At 37.2% G+C, this 23022-nt stretch overlaps 3 protein-coding genes across 6 annotated transcripts in view; 1 reads left to right on the top strand and 2 right to left on the bottom strand.

Moving 5' to 3' along the window:
• The first annotated feature begins 142 nt into the window (after window positions 1-142).
• Window positions 143-7389, top strand: LOC139937071 (endoplasmic reticulum junction formation protein lunapark-B-like). The gene is made up of 9 exons (XM_071932059.1): window positions 143-344; window positions 1027-1256; window positions 1999-2057; window positions 2386-2426; window positions 3444-3573; window positions 4226-4357; window positions 4739-4903; window positions 5784-5897; window positions 6257-7389. The coding sequence occupies exons 1-9, from the start codon at window positions 318-320 to the stop codon at window positions 6538-6540; spliced, it is 1182 nt and encodes a 393-aa protein (XP_071788160.1). The 5' UTR covers window positions 143-317; the 3' UTR covers window positions 6541-7389.
• Window positions 7390-11023: 3634 nt separating this feature from the next.
• On the bottom strand, window positions 11024-19172 carry LOC139937637 (3-hydroxyisobutyrate dehydrogenase, mitochondrial-like). The gene is made up of 8 exons (XM_071932877.1): window positions 19062-19172; window positions 18119-18135; window positions 16185-16438; window positions 15592-15713; window positions 14738-14871; window positions 14449-14525; window positions 14053-14209; window positions 11024-13570 (listed from the first exon to the last, which is right to left on the bottom strand). Exons 1-8 carry the CDS (start codon window positions 19159-19161, stop codon window positions 13418-13420), a joined length of 1014 nt encoding a protein of 337 aa, XP_071788978.1. The 5' UTR covers window positions 19162-19172; the 3' UTR covers window positions 11024-13417.
• Window positions 19173-19538: 366 nt separating this feature from the next.
• The window catches only part of LOC139937666 (transient receptor potential cation channel subfamily M member-like 2), a 38848-nt gene continuing 35364 nt past the window's right edge, over window positions 19539-23022 (bottom strand). For all 4 annotated transcript variants that reach the window (XM_071932917.1, XM_071932916.1, XM_071932918.1 and 1 more), the window contains 2 exons: window positions 22655-22768; window positions 19539-22208 (listed from right to left, as the gene is read on the bottom strand). In XM_071932917.1, the coding sequence (XP_071789018.1) occupies window positions 22092-22208; window positions 22655-22768 (231 nt within the window). In that variant the 3' untranslated portion in view covers window positions 19539-22091. The remainder of the gene's footprint in view (window positions 22209-22654; window positions 22769-23022) is intronic.

Below are 23022 nucleotides of genomic sequence, written 5' to 3'. Positions count from 1 at the left end.
TTTGTAAAATAAACCCAGGCGTCTATCGTGATTACGAATGGTAAACATTAAAAGATGATTTGGGGATCTGACTTATACTAGTCTGGTGCCAGTCCAGCTAGTCTGTGAATGGAAACGTCGCAGAAACAGGTACCATTCCAAAATGCTGCACGAATTTCGCTGAAATCAAAATTGCGTGATTGATGCTTTCGGCACATTCTTGCGAAACCAGATCACATACCGACCTCCAGACCTCTCTCTGTCAATGATGCGTTTTCCTCCGTTGACAGGAATTTAATTGATTCTTCGATTCAAAAGAGTTAGACGAATAGAAGGCCATGGGGACCTTCATTTCAAAGTTATGGGTGAGTATTTTCTGTTGATATTGAATATTTTCCGCTTCCACATTCCATGATGATGTTGATAATTAATTTCCTTCCTTTGATTTTTTGCAATAAGATTCAGTAATTAGTATTTTCCACCCTTCGCGATAATTTCGTTTCAAACATTTGTGTTAATTTCGTATTTCTAGACCTCATTAACTTACAGTTAAATGTGATTTCAAATACGGAAGTAAATCTGTTTTTTAAAGGAACTTAAATTTCCTTCCTTCATCCACATGTTTTATTCCGAGTCCAACCATGCGACCATCTTGTGAGCATCATTTGGGGGGGGGGGGGGGGGGGGGGGGAGTAGGAGGGAGGTGGTGTGTGTAAACTTGTTGTGATAAGTAGTCCAACTCCAACAGTAATTTTGAGTGTCATTTATTTAGTTTAATTCAAAATCTATTGTATTTGGTAGACCCAGCTAGGGGCTGTGTACCACTCTTTGAAAATTGTGACATCTGCAGTCGATCATCTGTTGATGAGATGTCAAAATAAACAAAATAATAACAATTACAAAGGCCAGGGATCGCAGCGCCAAAGACTAGCTCCTATAGTCAGAACAGTCCTGGAACTATATGAGATGAGGTTCATTCCTCTATCGTCTATTATGCGAAACAAACCTCTTACTCACTTTTGAGATGATTTTTTTTTTCCTAACCAGCGGAAGCAATCCACCATGGAGCAATTAGAGTCCATCGAGAAACGTATGGATACTCTCCTTGGCCTAAAGCGACGTGACACGCAGCGAGAGAAGCAGTATATGGGGTCTTTGCTCCTTTACTCAGTCATCCTGTACCTCATGATGGCGCTGTTCTTCTATTTCTACTACGAAGCTAAAGATTGGAAAGGTCGCGCTACCCAGATTCTACCGTTTCTTCTCTTTCCAGTATTGTAAGTAATTGGAGTCTTATTATAGATCATCATTCAGCAAAGACTTGTGTCCGTGTCTGCCTCATCCTCAAATTGTAATGGGGGCGCATTCCTGGAGTCGCCCCCATCACCTGGTCTCTTTCAATTGAGCCTGCTCTTCTCAGCTCTCCTACGCTTTTACCACTCCACTTTGTCACATTGTCTATCCAGCACAGCTTAGGGCGACCTCTGCTTCGAATTATACTCTTAGGCAGGCCGTCTATAACTGCGCCGGGTTTACAAGGTGCTGCAGCGCACTTGGGACCATTGCCAGAAACACAGTAGCGAACCCAATTTCTTTTATATGTGCATTACACCACACATTTTACCTACAGCTTTACTTCCCATCGATAGGACAAAGGAGGACTGGTTAACTGTCTTGCCTAAAAAGACACAGGTGTCGCGACTTGGACTTGAACCCACCCTTTGCTGATCAGAAACACCAGAGCTTGAGTTTGGTTCACTTGACAGCTCAAAGTTTAAAAGTCAATTCTGGGATCAGAAAGTCAATTATTGAGGGAAGTTGCAGCTGAAACACCAGATCAGTCATGATATGTATCATATTCTAGTCCAGATTTTTGATTTGTGGACCCTTGGAAAATTAACGCCTAGATTGAAGCCTGCACAAGCCACAAGCAGAATAGCGGTCTTCGGAAGGCATGATGTGACTCTAACCTTTAAAAAAAATGTTGAATCAATGAATTTTGTTGTCCTCTCTTCTCAGGATCTATCTAATAAGGAAGATACTTCAGTGGTATTTTGTGAAGAGAATTGCCAGGAATCGTAAGTGATGTTTATTCATATGGAAGGGGGGTTGTTGAATTTGGGGGGTAGATCTACAAGGCCACTCAAAGGTTTTACTGGACCAGAATTGTTTCAAATTTATAAGGCAAAATCAAAATAAGAAACAAATTATTCACGGATTTAGCCGTCGCAAAATGTTTAGATGAAAAAAAGATGTGTGTAATAAATGCAAAAATGACCATCTAGTAAAGTATGATAGGATACAAAAAGTGTCTTCTGTTTGTACAGCTGTAATGTACCATTGTGTTGTGTGTCATAGACTTAGATTTATTTGAACTTTAATTTTTATTCTTTTCTTTTTCTCAAGAAATGGCACTGGAAGACTTGAGAGCAGAGAAGAAGAAAATTGTAAGTGAAACTGAGGAATTTGATTGAATTTCAAGGTTGACAAATGTATCCTGTTCATTCATTCATTTAGTCGATGCGGAGCATCAGATGATGGCCCTCCAAACACGTTGGTCCTCCATTGCTGTATGCAGCTCTTCTGGACGCAGTCCAGAGTCCCGGCACAAGGTGTCCACATAGGTGGTTTGTGGTCTGCCTCGGAAACAGTGACCTTTGAGTAGGGGCCTATTCACTGTGACTCCATTGAAGGCTTTACTAGGATCCTTCCTTACCCAACAAAATCCACCATCCTATGGTAACTAAACACCCAAACATTTGCCGCTGTCCATGGCATCCCTGATCCCATGAGTGATTTACTTGGATCTTTCCTTACTCACTCTAACAAAATCCACCATCCTATGGTAACTAAACACCCCAACATTTGTTTGGTTTATGGACTCTGAATCAGTCATGGTGCTACATGGTGGTATAGGCCTACCTGATTCGATGAGTGATTGACTGGGATACTTCCTCAATCTAACAAAATCCAGCACATCCAAGATGTTGGACTCTGATTACGGTGGTATACCTGATCCCGTGTAAAGTATAATTGGTGCAGTCCTCAGTTCAACAGAATCGAGTGAAACATAGAGGTTGGTTCTGATAGGTTGGAGTAATTGGGGTGGGTCCCGAATCATTGTGGACTGAATACTTCACTACAACCTCCATATAAGAGAGGAGTTCTAAGTCATTAAACTTTTTAATGTAAATCTTTTCAATGATCTGGGCCCAATTTCATAGAGCTGCTAAGCACAAAAATTTGCTAAGCATGAAATTTCTTCCATGATAAAACAGGATTACTAACCAGATTTCCATGTGATTTTCAGGATAAGCAATTTGGTTGGTAATCCTGTTTTTATCAAGGAAGAAATTTCATGCTATGCAAATTTTGTGCTTAGCAGCGTATGAAATTGGGCCCTGTTGTCTTCAAATACTGGAAGCTAATTTTGTATAGTTTTTGGTTATTTATTGTCCCGATAGCTGGAAGAGGTTAAAGACAAGGAGAGTTACAAGAAAGCAAAGGAGATTTTAGATCGATTCGACCCGGCCTCCTCTCCCCCTCCTCTCCAACAAGCGACACCGTCCACATCCAAAGCCATCGCCCAACCAGGTTGGTTCAATTATATCAATCGTATAGATGATCTTCCCATCAAGTGAACTTGGCAAATTCCCACCACAGCATATAAACATTAAATTGGCAACAGCCAATCTCTCATACAAACATTGGTTTAACGTCTATGATTATGAATTGCACAAATCAAGAAGTTGTGATTCAGTATGATAATACTTAAGACGATCAGAGCATACTGATCGAAACGTCGAGTTAACCCAACGGTTCTTTTCAGAACCACCCCAACTCATTTAGAGATTGTTATTACATGGTGTTACCGCAAACTCTTCTATATCTTATCTCCACCATGCAAAGTTTCAAATCCTACTAATACTTATTCTAGTCATTGTGAAATCAGTGGTTAGCTTGTAGTTCGAGCCTACAACCTTGTGATTGCAAGTCCTGCAGAAGACTTATCAGTGAACCACTGAGATATTAAGAAACAATCTCATCAGTCAAATTCATAAAGTGTTCTTAAGTTTGCGATATGAATACAGGTAGCATATATTTTCAAAAATTGTTTAAAAATGGCCACTGACAAGTAAATTCTTGTATTTTTCGGGTGTATAAATTAATGAAGTTTTAAAGAATTTTCAGTTATGGCAAGATTTTTTTCTTGATCTGAAACTTGTTTAATTTTCTTTGTCCCTAGTTCCTAAGCTTCGTCAGAGACCAATGACAGCAAGGGGTGTAAGAACCCCCAACACACCAATGCAGAGACAGCCAGTCAGAGGCCCCCCTAGTATGGCACCTAGACTCACTCCACAGCAGCAACTTATGATGAGTGAGTATCCAATAGACTGTTTCCACCAAAGACCAAAATGTCATGGGCTCTTTTCAAAACCATGGCTTGTGTTGGGGCTTAGGCTCTGGCTTGGGCTGTGGCTTGGGTTCAATCTTGGTAGCATCCATACAACGGACATAGCCTATTAAGCCAGAGTCAAAGCCGAAGCTGAAGCCGGGGTACTCCATAAGGACCCACATATGACACATATTGTGATTTTGTATTAATTTTCATGTTTGGAATTCCAATCTTATTTAAGATCAAAATCTTCGTTTTGACCTGAAAGAAATTTGAGATCGCATGCATGGTTGAACATTGCCTTTTGTGCCCACTAATACATATTTATAAAGTGGTTGTGTCTTTCTTCATGTTCTTTTGTAGGACCCCAGACCACAGCTCGCCCAATCCTGCCCAGAGAGAGAGGCACAGTGGATAAACTCGTTGATTTCTTAGTCGGTGACGGACCATCCAGTCGCTATGCACTGATTTGTAAACACTGTTATTCACACAACGGCATGGCTCTTCAGGAAGAGTTTGAGTATCTAGGTAAGAAGTGAACCCTTACTTTATCTTAGCTAGATAGACTTGTGTTGATGGAGGACCACCACCAGCTATGATCATGGTCCAATTTTGTAGAGCTACTTTGGTGTGTTGTGTCCGAGCGGTCAAGCTTACTGGACTCAAGCTCTGGTGTTTTTGATCAGTAGAGTGTGGGTTCAAGTCCGGGTCGTGACACTTGTGTCTTTAAGCAAGACACTTAATCATGATGCTTTGTCCTTTGGATGGAACATGAAGCCGTTGGTCCTGTGTGTTGTATAACTCAAGTAAAATAACCCAGTTAGACATATGGCTAAAAAAGAGTTTGCAGCGGTGTTTCTGGCAGTGGCTGCTGAATGTGCTGCAGCACCTTATTTGCCCAAGGCCAGTGATTTTAGTCTCAGGCCAGTAAACTCAGGCCTGGACAAGTCTTGCGTTTTTCAATGACAAAAAGTACCACACTGTGTAATTAAAACCAGAAAATTATGTTCAATATTGGCTTGTTGAGTCTGGTAAATATCTTCCAATTATGTTTGGTATTGAAAGCAAACTTAATTCTTTAAACAAAAACTATTGAGATATTCTCTTAGTATTTGTTCAAATAAAAATAGTACATTTTAAACTGTGTAGAAAATCTCTCATTACAGTCTGGTCTTGTATTATGCAGGTCCAGTAAATATTGTTACCTACAAGCCCTGTCATCTCGTTGATTTTTCCTTTTTATTCTTTGAATCAAGCCATGTAGTGTGTAAACGGTCAGTCACCATTCTAGGTGCCATTCTGAGAATCTAGTAGACCCCCCAGAGCATACCATGTGTTTTAATAATGTGTAAGAAGATTTCACCGTTGAACACAGTTTTTTTATTGTTCTGTTTCTTGATTGTTTCAGCCTTCAAGTGTGCTTACTGTGGAGTATTAAACCCGTCCAAGAAAGTTCGTCCAAATGCTCCTCCACTCCCAGTTGCAACACCGCCTCCCCAGAGGCAAGGCTCTCCTCAAAGGGGTAAATATTCACAGTTTTTTCCTGTAAATCAATAAGATTCTGAAATTCTCAGCCCCAACATCTGCTTTTCTGTGCGTTGGACCTTCCATCGTCTTCTCAGGTCTGTAAGGCATGTGCTTTGGCACATTTTTGAGCTCCTGGTAAACGTAGTTTACTGATGAAGAAACATTAATTTACTACTGTAAAACATTTTTTTATTTTTAAAATTACCACAAAGTTTTCATTCAATGACCTTTTGATCACTATGAATATGAAACTACAATTAATAACTTTTTCCCCCTCCACTTCACCCCCTCCCCTTATTGTCTTCTCTATTCACTTCTCACATACCCATTAATTGCCTCATTAACAATACACAGTCTCTGAGAACCAGCTACAAGCAAGAGGCAGCAATGCCAGTGATGGCGGCAGCCAATCGGATTCCGATCTGGGCTCGTCAAACCCCAGCACGCCGACCCCTGCCCCTCTCATGAACCCAGAGGCAGAAGGATCAACCCAGGATGAAGGAGAAGCGGATCATCCCGAGGACCAAGATGACACCCCAGGGGAGGATGACACACAAAGTGAGGCACCATCTGACGGACAGAGTGGGGCACCCAGTGATACACATGGTGTGGAAGAATCCTCATTAAGTACAAGCTGATAAAACAAACTTCATAATTTATTCTTTTCTTTGCAGTTAATGCATGCATTTATTTGTTTTTTTCTTCGGATTTTGATAAGTTATTATGAATGATTGTCAATATTTGATCGGCAAATTTTGAAGATTGTGTGGTTTTTTGTGAGTGTCCTACTCCTGGATTTATTTAAAATCTGGCAACGAACACTTGCTTGGCCTAAGTGAAGAGTTCACTAACAACATAGTTATCAAAATTGATATTGTTCTATGTCTATATGCACTATTTCTAAAATAAAAAACAGTAATTCTGTCCGGCAATTTCAGTGAAAATGATTCAGATTATATACAAAGCTCAATTGCTTGCCATGCCTGTGTGTCAGACTAAACCAAAAAAAAAATTAAAAAATCTTGCAAAATGCTTAATCCATGCAGTTTCTTGATGCTTGTAATGTTTTCTAGCTTGTCTTGTGATGCTTGTCTAGTTAGAACAACTACCAAAAATGCGCAAGATTACAGCTACATCGTGTTGAGATTGATTTGAGGAAAGTTGATCTTAGTTCATGTTTACCTTCTGAAACCCTACAGTGATGTAATTTAGATTGTTTTCTTCTTTTTTTGACGTTTTTTTTTTCTTCAGTTGTTTTCAACTTGTGCAAAGCCATGGTGTTACATTTGAACATAATCTAAAACAAACCTGCAAAATTTCAATCATAAAAAAGGTTTGACATTTATCTTGTTTATAACCCAGCTATTGGTGGCCATTATTAGAGGCCATGTGTCTTTATTGTTTAAAGGAACACGTTGCCTTGGATCGGTCGAGTTGGTATTTGAAAAGCATTTTGTGACCGTTAGTTATAAAATGCATATGGTTAGAAAGATGATTTAAAAGTAGAATACAATGATCTACACAAATATGCCTCGAAATTGCGTGGTTTTCTTATTACCTCGTCGACTAACACGTCGGCCATTTATGGGGGTCAAAATTTTGACTCCCATAAATGGCCGACCGTGATAGTTCGCGACGTAAAACGAAAACCGTGCAATTTTGAGTGATACTTGTGTGGATCATTATATTCTACTTTTAAAACATCTTTCTAACCGTATACATTTCATAACAAACGGATTCAAACGCTTTTTATAGACCAACTCGTCCGATCCAAGGCAACGTGTTCTTTTAAGATACTTGATGACATAATCGCCAGATGTATCCATTCATGAATTTATCAATTGATGTGAATAATTTTTCTCTCATTTTTTGTAAATAGTACAAGAATTATTTGATCATCATAACAAAATATTCACGGGTTATGTTGTTGTAAAAATGTGATTGTCATGTTTTGCTGTTTGAAACTGAGTAATTATTGTATCTGTAACTTGCCAAACGAATGGAATATATTGATGTCAAATGTGGTTTGATCTGTGAACCTTCTTGGAGGAACCACAAAAACATGTTTAAAGAAACGTTGCTTTTAAAAAAGCAGGGACAAGTTTATAAAAGCGTCCTGAAAGTATTCCTAGCATTTAAAAAAGCAAGGAACGTTATTAGTGTTGGGGCATAAAATGCAGTTTCTCACAGCCCAATAGTTTCTTAAACTCCTGTTGCACACAATTTGATTGCAGTTTTTTAATTATAACTTAAATTTGGAATTACAATTGCGGTGTTAAATGAACAAACAAATCTCTTGAAAGTGAGCTTTGGTGCTTCTTTTTTGTTTTTGACTCCATAATATATACTCTGAAGCTTATTTGATTAATAAATTGTGGGTGCTTTTGTAAAAGTCTCACATGCTTGAAAATTAAAAACAAGTGACATGTTTGCGAAAATTGTTTGAACTAGTGGTTCTTTTTGCTTTTAGATTGTTTGTTATCAAATTTGTGTCAAAAATTGAAAAAATCACAAGGGGTAAGTCCAGCATTTCCATCAAATTTTGGCCTTAAAAGGATAAAATCACAAGGGGTAAGTCCAGCATTTTCATCAAATTTTGGCCTTAAAAAGATAAAATCACAAGCTTTTTTATCAAATTTAGGTCCTTTGTGTCAAAAATTGAAAAAGTCACAAGGGGTAAGTTCAGCATTTTCATCAAATTTTGGCTGAAAAAGGATAAAATCACAAGGGGTAAGTCCAGCATTTTGATCAAATATTTGCCAAAAAATGATAAAATCACGAGGGGCAAGTCCAGCATTTTCAACAAATTTTGGTCTAGAAAGGATAAAATCACAAGGGGTAAGTCCAGCATTTTCATCAAATTTTGGCAAAAATAGGATAAAATCACAAGCTTTTTTATCAAATTTAGGTCCAAAAAGGATAAAAGCGCGTAAGCGGTAAGTTCAGCATTTTCATCAAACTTTGGCAAAAAAAGGATAAAATGACAAGTGGCAAGTCCAGCATTTTCAAATTTAGGTCCAAAAACGATAAAAGCGTAAGGGGTAAGTTCAGCATTTTCATCAAAATGACAAGGGGTAAGTCCAGCATTTTCAACAAATTTTGGCGTAGAAAGGATAAAATCACAAGTGTAAGTCCAGCATTTATACCAAATATTTGCTTAAAAATGATTCACAAGGGGGTAAGTTCAGCATTTTCATCAAATTTTTGCTGAAAAAGGATAAAATTACAAGGGGGTAAGTCCAGCATTTTCAACAAATATTTGCCAAAAGATGATAAAATCACAAGGGGTAAGTCCAGCATTTTCATCAAATTTTGGCCTTAAAAGGATAAAATCACAAGGGGTAAGTCCAGCATTTTCATCAAATTTTGGCCTTAAAAAGATAAAATCACAAGCTTTTTTATCAAATTTAGGTCCTTTGTGTCAAAAATTGAAAAAGTCACAAGGGGTAAGTTCAGCATTTTCATCAAATTTTGGCTGAAAAAGGATAAAATCACAAGGGGTAAGTCCAGCATTTTGATCAAATATTTGCCAAAAAATGATAAAATCACGAGGGGCAAGTCCAGCATTTTCAACAAATTTTGGTCTAGAAAGGATAAAATCACGAGGGGTAAGTCCAGCATTTTCATCAAATTTTGGCAAAAATAGGATAAAATCACAAGCTTTTTTATCAAATTTAGGTCCAAAAAGGATAAAAGCGCGTAAGCGGTAAGTTCAGCATTTTCATCAAACTTTGGCAAAAAAAGGATAAAATGACAAGTGGCATGTCCAGCATTTTCAAATTTAGGTCCAAAAACGATAAAAGCGTAAGGGGTAAGTTCAGCATTTTCATCAAAATGACAAGGGGTAAGTCCAGCATTTTCAACAAATTTTGGCGTAGAAAGGATAAAATCACAAGTGTAAGTCCAGCATTTATACCAAATATTTGCTTAAAAATGATTCACAAGGGGGTAAGTTCAGCATTTTCATCAAATTTTTGCTGAAAAAGGATAAAATTACAAGGGGGTAAGTCCAGCATTTTCAACAAATATTTGCCAAAAGATGATAAAATCACAAGGGGTAAGTCCAGCATTTTCATCAAATTTTGGCCTAAAAAGGATAAAATCACAGGGGGCAAGTCCAGTATTTTTATGAAATTTAGGTAGGTCCAAAAAGGATGAAAACGCATTTCCCTCAAATTTTGGCCTTAAAAAATAAATCACAAGGGGGTAAGTTCAGCATATTCATCAAATTTTTGCTGAAAAATGATAAAATCACAAGGGGTAAGTCCAGCATTTTTATCAATTTTGGGTCCAAAAAGGATGAAAGCACGAGGCATAAGTCCAGCATTTTCATCAAATTTTTGCAAAAAAATGATAAAATCACAAGGGGTAAGGCCAGCATTTTTATCAAATTTTGGCAAAAAAACATGATAAAATCACAAGGGGAAAGTCCAGCATTTTCATCAAATTTGTGCCTAAAAAGTATAAAATCACAAGGGTTAAGTCCAGCATTTTCATCCAATTTTGTCCCAAAAATGATAAAATCACAAGGTGTAAGTCCAGCATTTTCATCCAATTTTGTCCCAAAAATGATAAAATCACAAGGTGTAAGTCCAGCAATTTTACCAAATTTGCTTAAAAAATAAATTACAAGGGGCGAGTTCAGCATTTTCATAACATTTTGGCTTAAAAAGGATAAAATCACAAGGGGTAAGTCCAGCATTTTTATCAAATTTTGGCCAAAAAAGGATGAAATCACAAGGGGTAAGTCCAGCATTTTCATCAATTTTTGGTCTAGAAAAGATAAAATCACAAGGGGTAAGTCCATGCAGCACAATGTTCATATTAATTTTGAAGCCACAATGAACAATGTCACAAGGGGTAAGTCCAGCATTTTCCTCAATTTTTGGTATAAAAATCACAAGGGTCCTACTTCCTTGCATTATTTTGACTTTATACCAGTAGCATTTTAACTTACAATTTTAACTGCTACAAAATAACACGCATGAATGATGGCCATTGTAGCTCTTGATCGTCATGACTATATTATTTAAAATACCAATGGTTGTCATGACAATATTGACCACAGCATTGGATGCTGGTATTCTGTAAATAAAAAAGGATTTCATTACCATGACAATATAATTGAATCTTTTGCTCATTTCCGGTTTAATCAAATGAACTTGTAAAATACACAAAGCATGAGACAAAAATAATTCCCATCATCCAGACCCACTCTTCATGACTCTGCTTACTAAACAATTCTGTGCCTACAGTCAACCAATATCTGCTTCCAAGATTTGCGTCAAATTTCAGCAATAGCTTTTAAATTTGAGAATGCATTGCAGATCTGCCAACTCTCAATGATCCTGCAGGAATTTCCCTGAAAATAAACAAATCTTTCTATGTTCTGATGAACAAATTTTTAAATCTCTCTGGTTAGGAGAATTTATGTACTCTCTGGTTGTTATACGAATTCTCCCTCATTGCAAGATACAAATTTTGGCAGCTTTGGGATTGTAACGCAAGCTAAAAACCAACAGTTCCCTTGTGTGAATTGGTCTGTCATTTTATGTGCCAATCTTCTTGTTTACAGAGCCATGAAACTGGGCAATGATATTTTCAACTAAATTTTAGAACACTTAAGATTGTTCAATACCATGATTATAAAATCAATAAAGTCAATCAAGGCAACTTGTAATTGTCAAACTGTCTGACTTAAAATTGATGAAAACACTTCATTATTGTTACTTGGCATAAAAATATGGAGAGAATTTGCATATTATGTATCTACAAGATTTCATATGGTTACAGCTGAAAATAAAATAAATTCTACTTGAATAAAAAGTACAAATTCAACCTAGGAGGCTTGCCAAGAAGCACGTATCATAGGGGTGGGAATTTACACCAATAAGTGATAAGATGTTAAGTTTGGCCTGAAGCGTACCTTGAATGCATTAAATAATGCATTAGATAACACATAGTAGAGGTAGCCGAGTCCTAAATTAAATAATTCCTACAAGTTTGAAAGTGGAATTGAACCCTCACCTTCATCCTGCATGAAAAATAACCAAATAAAGAACAATCTATACACGTACCTTTAAAATACCAAAGATTAGTTGTTAAAGATTAAAAGTAGTTTTGTTAAACCCTGTTTTATTTTCACCCATTTTGCCATGTAAGTGTGACAAAATAGTAACTCAGTTTTGGAGAAAGATCAGGGCCTAATATTCCTAACTAATCTAACCTAGATCTGGTTTCCTCTACCCCTCCAATAATCTAATTAAAACCATTAATCCACCCTGACCAAAAGCAAACGCACCGACAAAAAGGTAGTTATCATCAGTTCTGGTCGATTCCAACATAACATTCCATTTACATTGGGTAGCACTTCACATTTGGCACACCTCAACTGACACATAACTTTGACAATTGTCTTGGAGGTGGAGGTGAATGCAAATAGAATACCATTCCTTGAAAGTTTGGGACCATCATATCATGACTTTTAATACGTGAGAGAGGAAGGTATAGTTCGTCATCGACCCACACGTTTTACAAAAGAGCCACAGAGCCTGGACTTGTAGGAAACATAAAATCTAACAATTTATTGAGATTGCAGCGTGCATTTTTTTCATCCAAACCTGATTTAAACAAAATGGCACATCTTGTTCAGCTGCTGTTTAAAAAAATTGAGTTTAGGTTGACATTACTATACATGATGTAAAATTTACCATAAACTTTTTAGTATCTTGCCTGCCTGGAAATGCCAAGGAATGCCCACGGTCTCTCTTGGTTTTAAACAGGGTGATATGACCAGTGCACAGTGTTGAGGTGAAGTGTTAAAGACTGACGGATTTGGTGAAGCCTGGCTCATGTTTTTCCTGAATTACAAATATCCTTGCCCTGCAATGAAAAACCTTGGCAAAACTTGCTTTGTATTTACTTTTATGTGAAGTATAAACAATATGAACAATGCTTCCTTTGAAGTTAAAAGTCGGGTCATAGATTGGTTTGTGTCAACCCAAAGCTGAATTGTAGACAGAATTATTAACACAGATACAATAAAAGTCACCTGTTTCAGTTGAATACAGTGTCTACTTGCTGAGAATGAGCAATCAGCAAAAATAATTGCAAAAATAATTGCAACGGTATTTACACCAAGAGCGTTGAATCATCCACAACTAGCAAGGTTGACAGTGAGTACGAACCACATCTCTGGCTGCTGCATTCATGAACAGACATCACAGAAATGTCTACGATCAGTCAACCCTTACAATTCTGAGAAACAAACCGCATGGTTCGTTTCTCAGAACCATGCATCTCAGATTCATATGTTTTGAGAGGAAAAATATCCAAACCATAAATAATATATCGAAAGAAAAATCTTTCTCAAAATAGTTGATACTATCAACACCTGCAGTGCTTCTTACCAAGTAAGTTCTTATCAAATTAATTTTTGGATTATTTACCAATCTACGACCCCACCTTTCCAAGCTGCCATCTCGTCGAGTTGAGATGATTTCTTGGAGCAAGCAATCATTCTTCTTCTTTGAGGTATTGATAAGCAGATGAGAAGTCTTTATGACTGTAGCCTTTATTACACATGACTCTGTAGATCTGATGAGCTAATGATCCTAGAGGTGTCGGTGTTTTTGTGTTGGTCGCAGCGTTCTGAGCCAAGCCGAGATCCTGCAAAGAAGATAAATTATTTTCAATCATTTTTTTTAATAGTTTTTCTTTCAATCTGAGGGAATATGTTGTTATAATATATTATGTTAATAGATCCAAGGCGCCTGGAAAGGGACTGGCACTGTGATCGGTAGGCATGAAGATACCTGCTTAAAGTAATCAAACCAAGGGAGACTTTTATCAAATTGCTTACATAATTGGTTGGTGCACTTGGCTGCGGCTCAAGAAGAAAAAACAAATTTCCCTGTAAAGATGGTGTACATCAACATTCAACAATTATGTAAAGGCGCCTCTTGTAACCAGCTACATCAACCTAAGAGGGGAAAACCGGGGGCTCAGAAAAAAACCTAATTGCATAGGAGAGAACAACGACACATATGGCCAAACCAGGGCCATGGTGGTGAGAGGCAAGTGCTTCACGCACAGGCCACAATTTTTAGCTTATTAGAAAATACAGAAAATTTGCCTTAAAATGAAGCTACCTTTGTCATGAGGGCTGTACTGAATCCACCCTTGTAGTTATTGCTGGAGGGGACCCCATCAAGCACCCCTGGTACTGGGTTATAGGTGTCACTAGACCAACTACGCCCACTACTGGTGTTTAAAATCTGGGCTAACATCATTGGGTCAAGACCTAACCTGTAAATCAATGGAGAGAATGGCACAAATAATCTTCAAAATCACTTTTAATGATCAGTCATTATGTACTAATTTTGGTTCAAATGCTTCTAAATGAGAACCAAGTTTTTTACGGCCATTAATCAAGCACATCATTCTCAGAAAAATTGCAACTTCAACAGAATATTTTGGGGCCTCGGAATGGAGGTCAATGTCAAATCCAAAATAAATAATTGTAAAAACTGAAAGAACCCACATACCTGATGCCCAAATTCATTGTCTCTGACGTTCCTATCATAGCTATACCCAACATCATATTGTTGCATATCTTGGCCGCCTGAAAATATAAAAATAATCAAAATTGAAAGAAGATGTACTAGTTCTCTCTGCCATTTTGATTCCCATGTACTTTTACGATCTTGGTCTTGTCCCCTATATATGTAGCCCATCATGAATACAGATACCAATTTTATAACCATGAAGGTCAGTATAGCGTCCCGCGCAGCATTCCTGCCTAAGACAAGACAGTCCACTATAAAGCCAACCTACCTGACCGGTACCCACTGGTCCAGTGTTGACTACATTCTTCCCCATGCATTGTAGGAGTTCCTTGGCTGCTTCAAACTCTTCAGGCTTCCCTCCAACCATGAAGGTCAGTATAGCGTCCCTCGCAGCATTCACACCTAAAACAAGACAGTCCATATTTATTTGTTTATTTCAGTAAATATTCCTGTAGGTGCATTTTGTCATTCAACATTGCCCTCCACTGTAGGGAGGGCCACAGACCAGGCCCTATTTTCATAGAGCTGTTAAGAAAATACTGCTTAGTAAAATTTCTTTGCTAAGCAAAAATTGAGTGGGGCACCAGTTGAAACAATGGAATCTTTATGAAATTTTGGCTGGTAACCAGTTTTTTTAAAGCAATTTTTGTCTGTGCTTAGCAAGTTTTTATGCTTATAGACTCTATGACACTGAGCCTAGCTGTTTACCCTGTAGGCATATTTTCTGTGCTTACTATAGCAGGAAAGCAATCACTAGCAAATGTGTATTTTAACAATCCAGAAAATTTGACAGCCTAAATTTCTTGCTAACCTTTGAAAAGCAAGTTTCTCTAATATAGGTAGCACAAACATGTTTTGTGTGCTTAGGGGTTAGCAGTTCTATGACATGGAAACTAACGCAGTAAGCACAAAATCGGCTGTTAAGCAGCTCTATGAAATTAAGCTCAGAGAGTGAGGCCTTTTCCAAACTGGTGGCTACAGCTAAGGCTTAAACTGTTGCTCAAGTGTTGCTAAGGACATCCTAAACTTCAAAGCATGATGAAGTGGTGGTCCAGCCGCAGCAGTCGCTACAAGTTCGTGCCTAGCCGAGTTGCTATTGAGATTTCAGCATTCATTACTTACCACCAGATACTGGAGCGTCTAAGTACACAGCGCCTTTCTTGTCTGCTTGAGCAGCGACATCTTTTGCAACTGAAGGATCAATGGTGCTGCTATCAATGATTAAAGTGCCTTTTTTCACAGTTCTGAAAAAGCGTTAAAAAAAAATGTTAAAGGTGTGCTTAACATTTTTTAAGTTGAAAGAGTTCACAGATTTACACCAAACTAACATAGCTTTAAAGATGATCAAGGTGGAAAGCTTGCCTTAAAATATATTTGCTTGAAATACTTTAGTTTTGCGAAATGAGTAAAACAATTAGGTTTGATCTTTCAAGTCAAAAATTCAGTTTTTAATTTTGTGATGGTTTTGTCACCCCCATAAAACATCCTATTTTTTTGAAGAGTAAATTCATTTAAATTTGCTAGTTTCAAAACACACACCTCTTATAACACCATTAAAAATGTGCTACCATTATAGGTTGTCTGATTTTGATCAATATGCAATATCTAGTGTATGGTTTAGGAAGTGATTTTTTGCACATTTATCTTTTGCATGTTGTTTTGATTGCATGGCAATTAAAATAAGCAATGGTAGTTTGAGGATTTCCAATACTCACGATAATATGCCATTCCTGCTGTTATACGCCTCCAGAACATTGGGACTAGACGGTAACATGGTCACGATACGATCAACTTTCTCAGCAACCTCTGCTGCCGTGTTAGCGATCTGTGCACCCTTGTCTTGCAGCTCGCCGACAGCCTCTGGGTATACGTCATGAACAATGAGTGGGTAGCCTTGTTTGATTAGGTTCTTAGCCATGTGGGCGCCCATGTTACCCAGGCCGATGAACCCAACAGGCGTCATGGAGGCCTGGAGAGGAAGAATTAAACAATCAATGATTAATAAATCAGAATTTACGAGGGTGGGCAGGTTGGCATACTGGTATCTTTCTTTGCCTTCAACCTCTAAGAATCATACCGGGGCACTGTGTGGGTTGGGTTTTCAGTCCCTTCCTGACTGTGTGGGTTTTCCCTTAAGGTTTTCCTCCCGCATCTAAAACTGAAACTTCTTCATTGTCTTCTCTGCATTTGGTTCTTGGTTAGTACAGTGATTAACGGCACCTGGAAATAGGATTTTTTTTTCTTTTAAACATAAGAGTATATGTTTATTAACAATAAAACAATTTTTTGAGTAATTGTTTGTCACGATTTATATGTTACAAAAATTAATTAAGTGCTTGGGGGGGTTGACTCCGCCTACCCCTTTTGTGACGTAGGAAAAGGAAGACTTTGCCTCGATCAAACATAGACCCCCCTCGATGCGTAGATAAACACCATGCAAAAGTACATGTAATTCTAAGACGTGAGTTTGTACGCTGCGAAAAAGGTTTTTTTCTGGCGTTTTCCGGCAATGCCGACCAGGTGTATTGCTGCTGGATGCAGCAAAACAACTAAAGATGGGGTCAGTCTTCATCTGTTTCCTGCAGATCCCAAGTATAGGCGGTTGTGGGCTGCGAAAGTCAGATTAACTAGAGCAAAGTGGTCCGTTCCGACCTCTTTTTCAGCGCTGCAGCGAACACTTAGAGCCGTCGTGCTTCGAATCCGGGATACACAACTCATTTGACATGACGAGAAGAGCCATTCTTAAACACGACGCCGTCCCAACAATTTGTCTAGCTAGTGGGAAGTCGAAGAAGGTATCTGAAAGACGTGACAAACTCAGAGGAGCATTTGCTAAACGTGAAAAAATTCGGGTAAGTTTGAACTTTGAGGGTATGCTTTTAGCTTTTGCCAAGTGACACGATTTTTTGTTGGTACCGCATGCGATTCACCGTGCGTGCAGGTCCTATGTGACCGTCCGCCCATTATACAGCAGCCATAGTGCGTGCGTGCAGTCTGCTCCGTGGCCGTATTTCTCTATAATAATACGTAGGCAGACCCACATCTTACAACCCATTTGGTCACTAAAAAGTCGCATAGTTAAATAAAAATAGCAGCAATAGCTTTTGTAAAAACCACTAGGCGTTCAACATGTTCAAGTTTCAATGTACGTATGTGTGTAAAATCGTGTCTAAATTTGTTTTGATGTGCCATGTTCCCAGACGTAATGTACGGGGGCCCGACTACAAATTTTCTCTCCAAATATCGCGCCTTGAAATACATCACGAACAGCGCCCTCTCGGGCCGGGGCCTACTCGTAAATTTGTAAATACAATCAAAACTAAGATTTTTAAACCTTAGTTAACTTTTTATTCACATTCCTCTCATAAAAACACATATTTTAGTGACAAAAGCTTTATTTTAAAAAAATACCACTTCCAGGTGACTTTAAGTTCATGTTTCTGAGGGTTCTTGGCTTCACAACAAAATTTAACAAACCAAATGAAATTAATTTTGCCAAATTATGCTCAAAGTGCCGACCGAGACAAAGTACTCAGGAGAGGGGGGGGGGGACACCTAGAATTGTTACTTTCACCTACTGTACTAGAGGTCAAATGGAGGTTGTATTTTTTTATTTTTTATTTTTTTTAATAATCCGTATGAATCTCACCTTCTGCTGTGAAGACCCTGGTGGGAAGAGAGAAAAATATATCAGAAATTTTGAAATGACCAATGACAAATACCAATAATTGAGGCAAACTAGACCAAGTAACTGGGGCGCTGTACTCCTTTTTTCAAAATTTTGACCAAGAATGTCAAAACTTCAAAAAAAAGGAGAACAGCGCCCTAGTTACTGGGTCTGGATGCAAACTAGTCTAACTTAAGAGTCTTAAATTCAAACTAATATCAATTGAACATAAATAAACTGATCGTCAGCCGTAAATGAAAATAGGTTAAAAAAAAATGTTCATGATACGGCTGCAATCGGCTTATTATGGTCAATTATTTAATATACGTTTGAATGTGAGTGTGTGTACTGCTGTAAATATTGCTCGGGTACCTTTACTTTTAACCTAGGGCTGGGCCCAATTTCCTAAATTAGCTTGCAATGTGTACACTGTATTATGTATGTAACTTAAGCACAAAAACTTGCTAAGCACAGCAGAAAAGTATGGCCTAAAAATAAAATAACAGAATAAGGTTACCACTTAATATTATGACTTAACATTGGGATAACTTTCCGTATGGCGCCACCACTTTTTCACTCATTTTTACAAAAAGGGATATATCAATCAGGTAAATTAGATACTATATTATTTTATTTCGAATGAAAAAGTGGTGGCGCCATACGGAAACTTTTCCTTTAACCAAACATCTCCATGAACCAACCATAGCGCAAGTCTGTCCTTACTAATATTTTACTAATAAGGGCCCCTACCTACGTACGTATGACTAATGTACATTCATAAGATCGCACGATACAGTACAGTAGGAATAGGATAGCGAATACGGTGAACGTAATTAAACAGAATGAATCCCGGTTTTTTTACAAGAAATCGAAATGATTTATGCCAAAATAAATTATGTGAAGCAACAATGTGATGCTCATTTACCTGAAAAGCCTCTATGACTTTCATATCTCAGTTTCGTTTGGCCGAAAACAGTTACATTTTGCAGCACCCTTTGCGACGCGATCCTACACAGGGAAGCCATCTTGCATACTGTTTTTGTTGACCGTGTCACCGTGACCTCGATTGACCTCATCCAGGTTCACACAGAAAAGAAAAGTTCACACAGAAAACGAACAAATTTTGAACTTATTTATAATTATGCATAATTAGGCACTTCACTTATGAATTTAATCAAATAATTTATGAGATTTGTTTTCACAATTGAAATCCTTGATATTTCCACAAAGTATTTGCAAATCATGAAGGACAAGAATTTAGGGCAATTAATTAATTCATGATTAAAAGTTGTTTGGGTTGGATTGACTAGAATGTCTGCAGGGAGCAAAAAATAATATAATATCCCGGAAACATTTAGTGATTTTATCTGAATAAATCAAAACAACCTGAACACACATATCAGACAAAACCCAGCACACTTTAATATTTTATCATACTAAGTCATATTCATATTCAAAGTAGTATGAATACAGAAATATTATTTGTACCATTATTAATTTATATAAGGCACTGTCTACTGTGAAATAACATGATGGAAAATGTGATATGGTTTTAATATTTTTCCATAAAAAAATCTTTTCCCCAATACTCATCCTCTGGAAAAGGAAAAGTATATATATTCTGTTATACTGCACTCTAATTTTACTGCACTTCACGTGTGAGTTCGCATAATTGGCTAAATTTCCTGCCACTCATACGTGTTTTTTTTTTTTAAACCACTCAACATTCCTCTCTAGAGAAAAATTTGAAGAAAAAAAACCTTGTAATATGAGGAAGCACTGTAGCATTATTATAATGATTTCCTTTCTTGGGGGAGGGGAGACACATCACGAGAATAACCTGAGTATGGCAAGTCTATTCTTACGCAGTTCAAAAACTTAAATAGCAACAAGATAGCAATCCTATACTTAACAAAACTATCGCCCGAGTTATATCTAACTATAATAATATAATAACTATTACAACAAAACAAATAATATTTGTGAATGTAAATGATATTTCATTACTTGAAAACGATTTCTTGTGTGAAAGTGTGAAACGCAGAAATGGCAAATTCCATGGCAATTGGCAACTTCTTGAGTTGAAAAGCAGTCAACAAAAAACCTTAATTTAAATAAGAATATCAGCTTCAAAGAGAAAATACATCTTAAATATTTTTTTAATAAAATGTATGTGAATTGATTACTGATGGTGGTATTTGCATACACAAATTAGTAGTTTATATTACAAATTATTTGCATTGATTATTATATATTCAAATTAAATTTGTATTAATAATTGCATCATGATTATAAATTGAAAAGAACAAACTCAAAATCGGAAACTGAAACTCCATCGTCCTTTTTCCCAAAAGAGTAACATTCTTCCAATCCTCTATTTTTTTCACCCAGGATATATATTACAATTCCACCATGACCATCTTTTTACCATGACAGTTATGTGCAAATCGGTGAACATTATTTTCTATCTTACAATGTGGTGCACAACCTATAGGAACACTAAACAATAGCACTGGGTATTTTAAAGAAAACTTTAACTTAAACTTTTATAAGCAATCTATTTCAATGACTATGCTATTATGGCAATATGTGGTGGAAGTACATAGACAAATCAATAATATAAAAGTGGCAGACACTTATAATGCGCAACACCTATAAGAATAAACCCTACTGCACATACAAACAATTTAAAATAAAAGAAACAAAAAATTCAAAATATTTCTTGTAATTGTGAAAACGAATCTAAAATAATGGAGACTTTTGTGTTTAAAGGCAGTGGACACTAACTCAAAATAGTTATTAGCATAAAACCTTACTTGGTATCAAGTAATGGGGAGAGGTTGATGGTAACAAATTCTGAGAAACGGCTCCCTCTGAAGTAACGTAGTTTTCGAGAAAGAAGTAATTTTGCTCGAATTTGATTTTTGATTTCAGATTTAGAATTTGAGGTCTCGAAATCAACCATCAAAACGCACACAACCTTGTGTTACAAGGGTGATTTTTCTTTCATTATTATCTCGCAACTTCGACAACCAGTTGAGCTCAAACTTTCACAGGTTTGTTATTTTATGCTTATGTTGAGATACACCAAGTGAGAAAACTGGTCTTTGACAATTACCAATAGTGTCCAGGTCTTTAATTTCAATGACACTGAGTTGTCTTCATCTTACTGTTGTCTCGTAACCTTTTTCTTGTTTTCTATTTACAAATATAAAAAATTCCCTTTCAATTTAAACGTTATATTTACACTTAATATTGAACCCATAAGAGTATTAACATGTGAAGAAAATTATCCTTATAAAAAACAGTTGCATGTTTACAAAATATATCAACATTGGATATAAAAGTGTTAAAGATAATTTTCACAGATAATTATGTTTTGTACAAAAACTACAAAATAAAACTATTACATATGATCCCGTTTGACATCCTGATGCTGACGTTCGCAATGTTCATTTACTCAGTGTTTTCCAAAGACCTTTAGGAAGAAACAATCTGCAGGCTACTTGGTTAGATTCGAACCCCTGACCCATGTCATTCTGGAGCTTGTTTCTTTACCACTTGACCACTGTGTGTAATGTCAAGGGACCACATTGTGTGAGGGTATAAACCTGAAATCAAATCTTTATCCCTGATGTACTTTTAAATCAATGAAGGCTGTGTCTGATTAAGCGGCTCTGGCTATACAGCTAAGGCTACGGCTACGGCTGGATCACAATGTCATCATGCATTGAAGTATAGGATGCCCTTAACAACAGTCGCAGCCATATGTATAGCCAAAAATTTTGACCTGCATAGCCTTAAAACTACAAGTTGTTTATTCAATTTGTAAAATGCCGAACCAACACTTTTATTGGTGACTATTTAAAGGGAATTTTCTTTTGTAGGGCATTGGGTTTTGGGACTGTCACTATTGAGGCTGTTGTGTTGAGGAAATATGAGTTGTTCTTTATGTTTAGAAGGCAGCATTGTGTAACTCGGCAACCTTCCTCAGCATTGCTTGGTGACTCGCAAACAGACGAATATTGGAGCTGACTCGTTGCCATCGAACACCCTGAGCGTCATCACCAGCCTTGGAGATTGGATGGAAAAAGAAAAACAAACTCATTCAAAAAATCTTAATGAGCAGGTATATCCCATCATAAATAATCTACAAAGGTCAGAGGTCATCTTTCTGAAGACGATCAGAGCATACTGATCGAAATGTTGAGTTGTCAACCACTGGTTCTTTTCAGAATCAATACTACTCAAAAGAGACTAAAGTCCAGTTTATACTTACTGCGAATGCCAATGCGATACAAAGTTTTACTTTAAAAAAATGCAGTGAATAATCGCATCAGTTGAAATGTGCTCAACTCCTGCGAAATATTCGCTGCAAAAACAGATGGTGCTACAAAAAATCTCACCCAATTATACTCCCACCTTGCAAAGTTTCAAATCCTATCCACAAGGTCAGGACAAACTGTTTTAATCAGGGCAACCACACATTTGAGAAAGAATTTGTGAATAATTGCTTACCTGTAATTCCAGTAGGCTGACTGAGGTTCCATCTTCATCGTGGAAGTTCATGGCCACGGTCTCCATCCACGCATTGTCCGTGTTCCGCGGATCATCAACGTACCCTTTGTAGATCTTCAGAGATTCAAAGAAAATATCTATATTTAAAGGCAGCCACTAGACACTATTGGTAATTACTCAAAATGATTGTTATCATAAAACCTTACTTGGTAACAAGCAATGGAGAGCTGTTGATAGTATAAAACATTGTAAGAAACGGCTCCCTCTGAAGTAACATAGAAAGAGTCTTTGAGAAAGAGGTAATTTCTCACTCAAACAATAAAAGACTTCAGGCCTGAAGCCTTTTATTAGGTATCTGATGAAAGCAC

Source organism: Asterias amurensis, chromosome 5 (genome assembly GCF_032118995.1).
Source record: "Asterias amurensis chromosome 5, ASM3211899v1".
Taxonomy (NCBI): Eukaryota; Metazoa; Echinodermata; class Asteroidea; order Forcipulatida; family Asteriidae; genus Asterias; species Asterias amurensis.
This window is presented reverse-complemented; position numbering and strand designations above follow the sequence as displayed.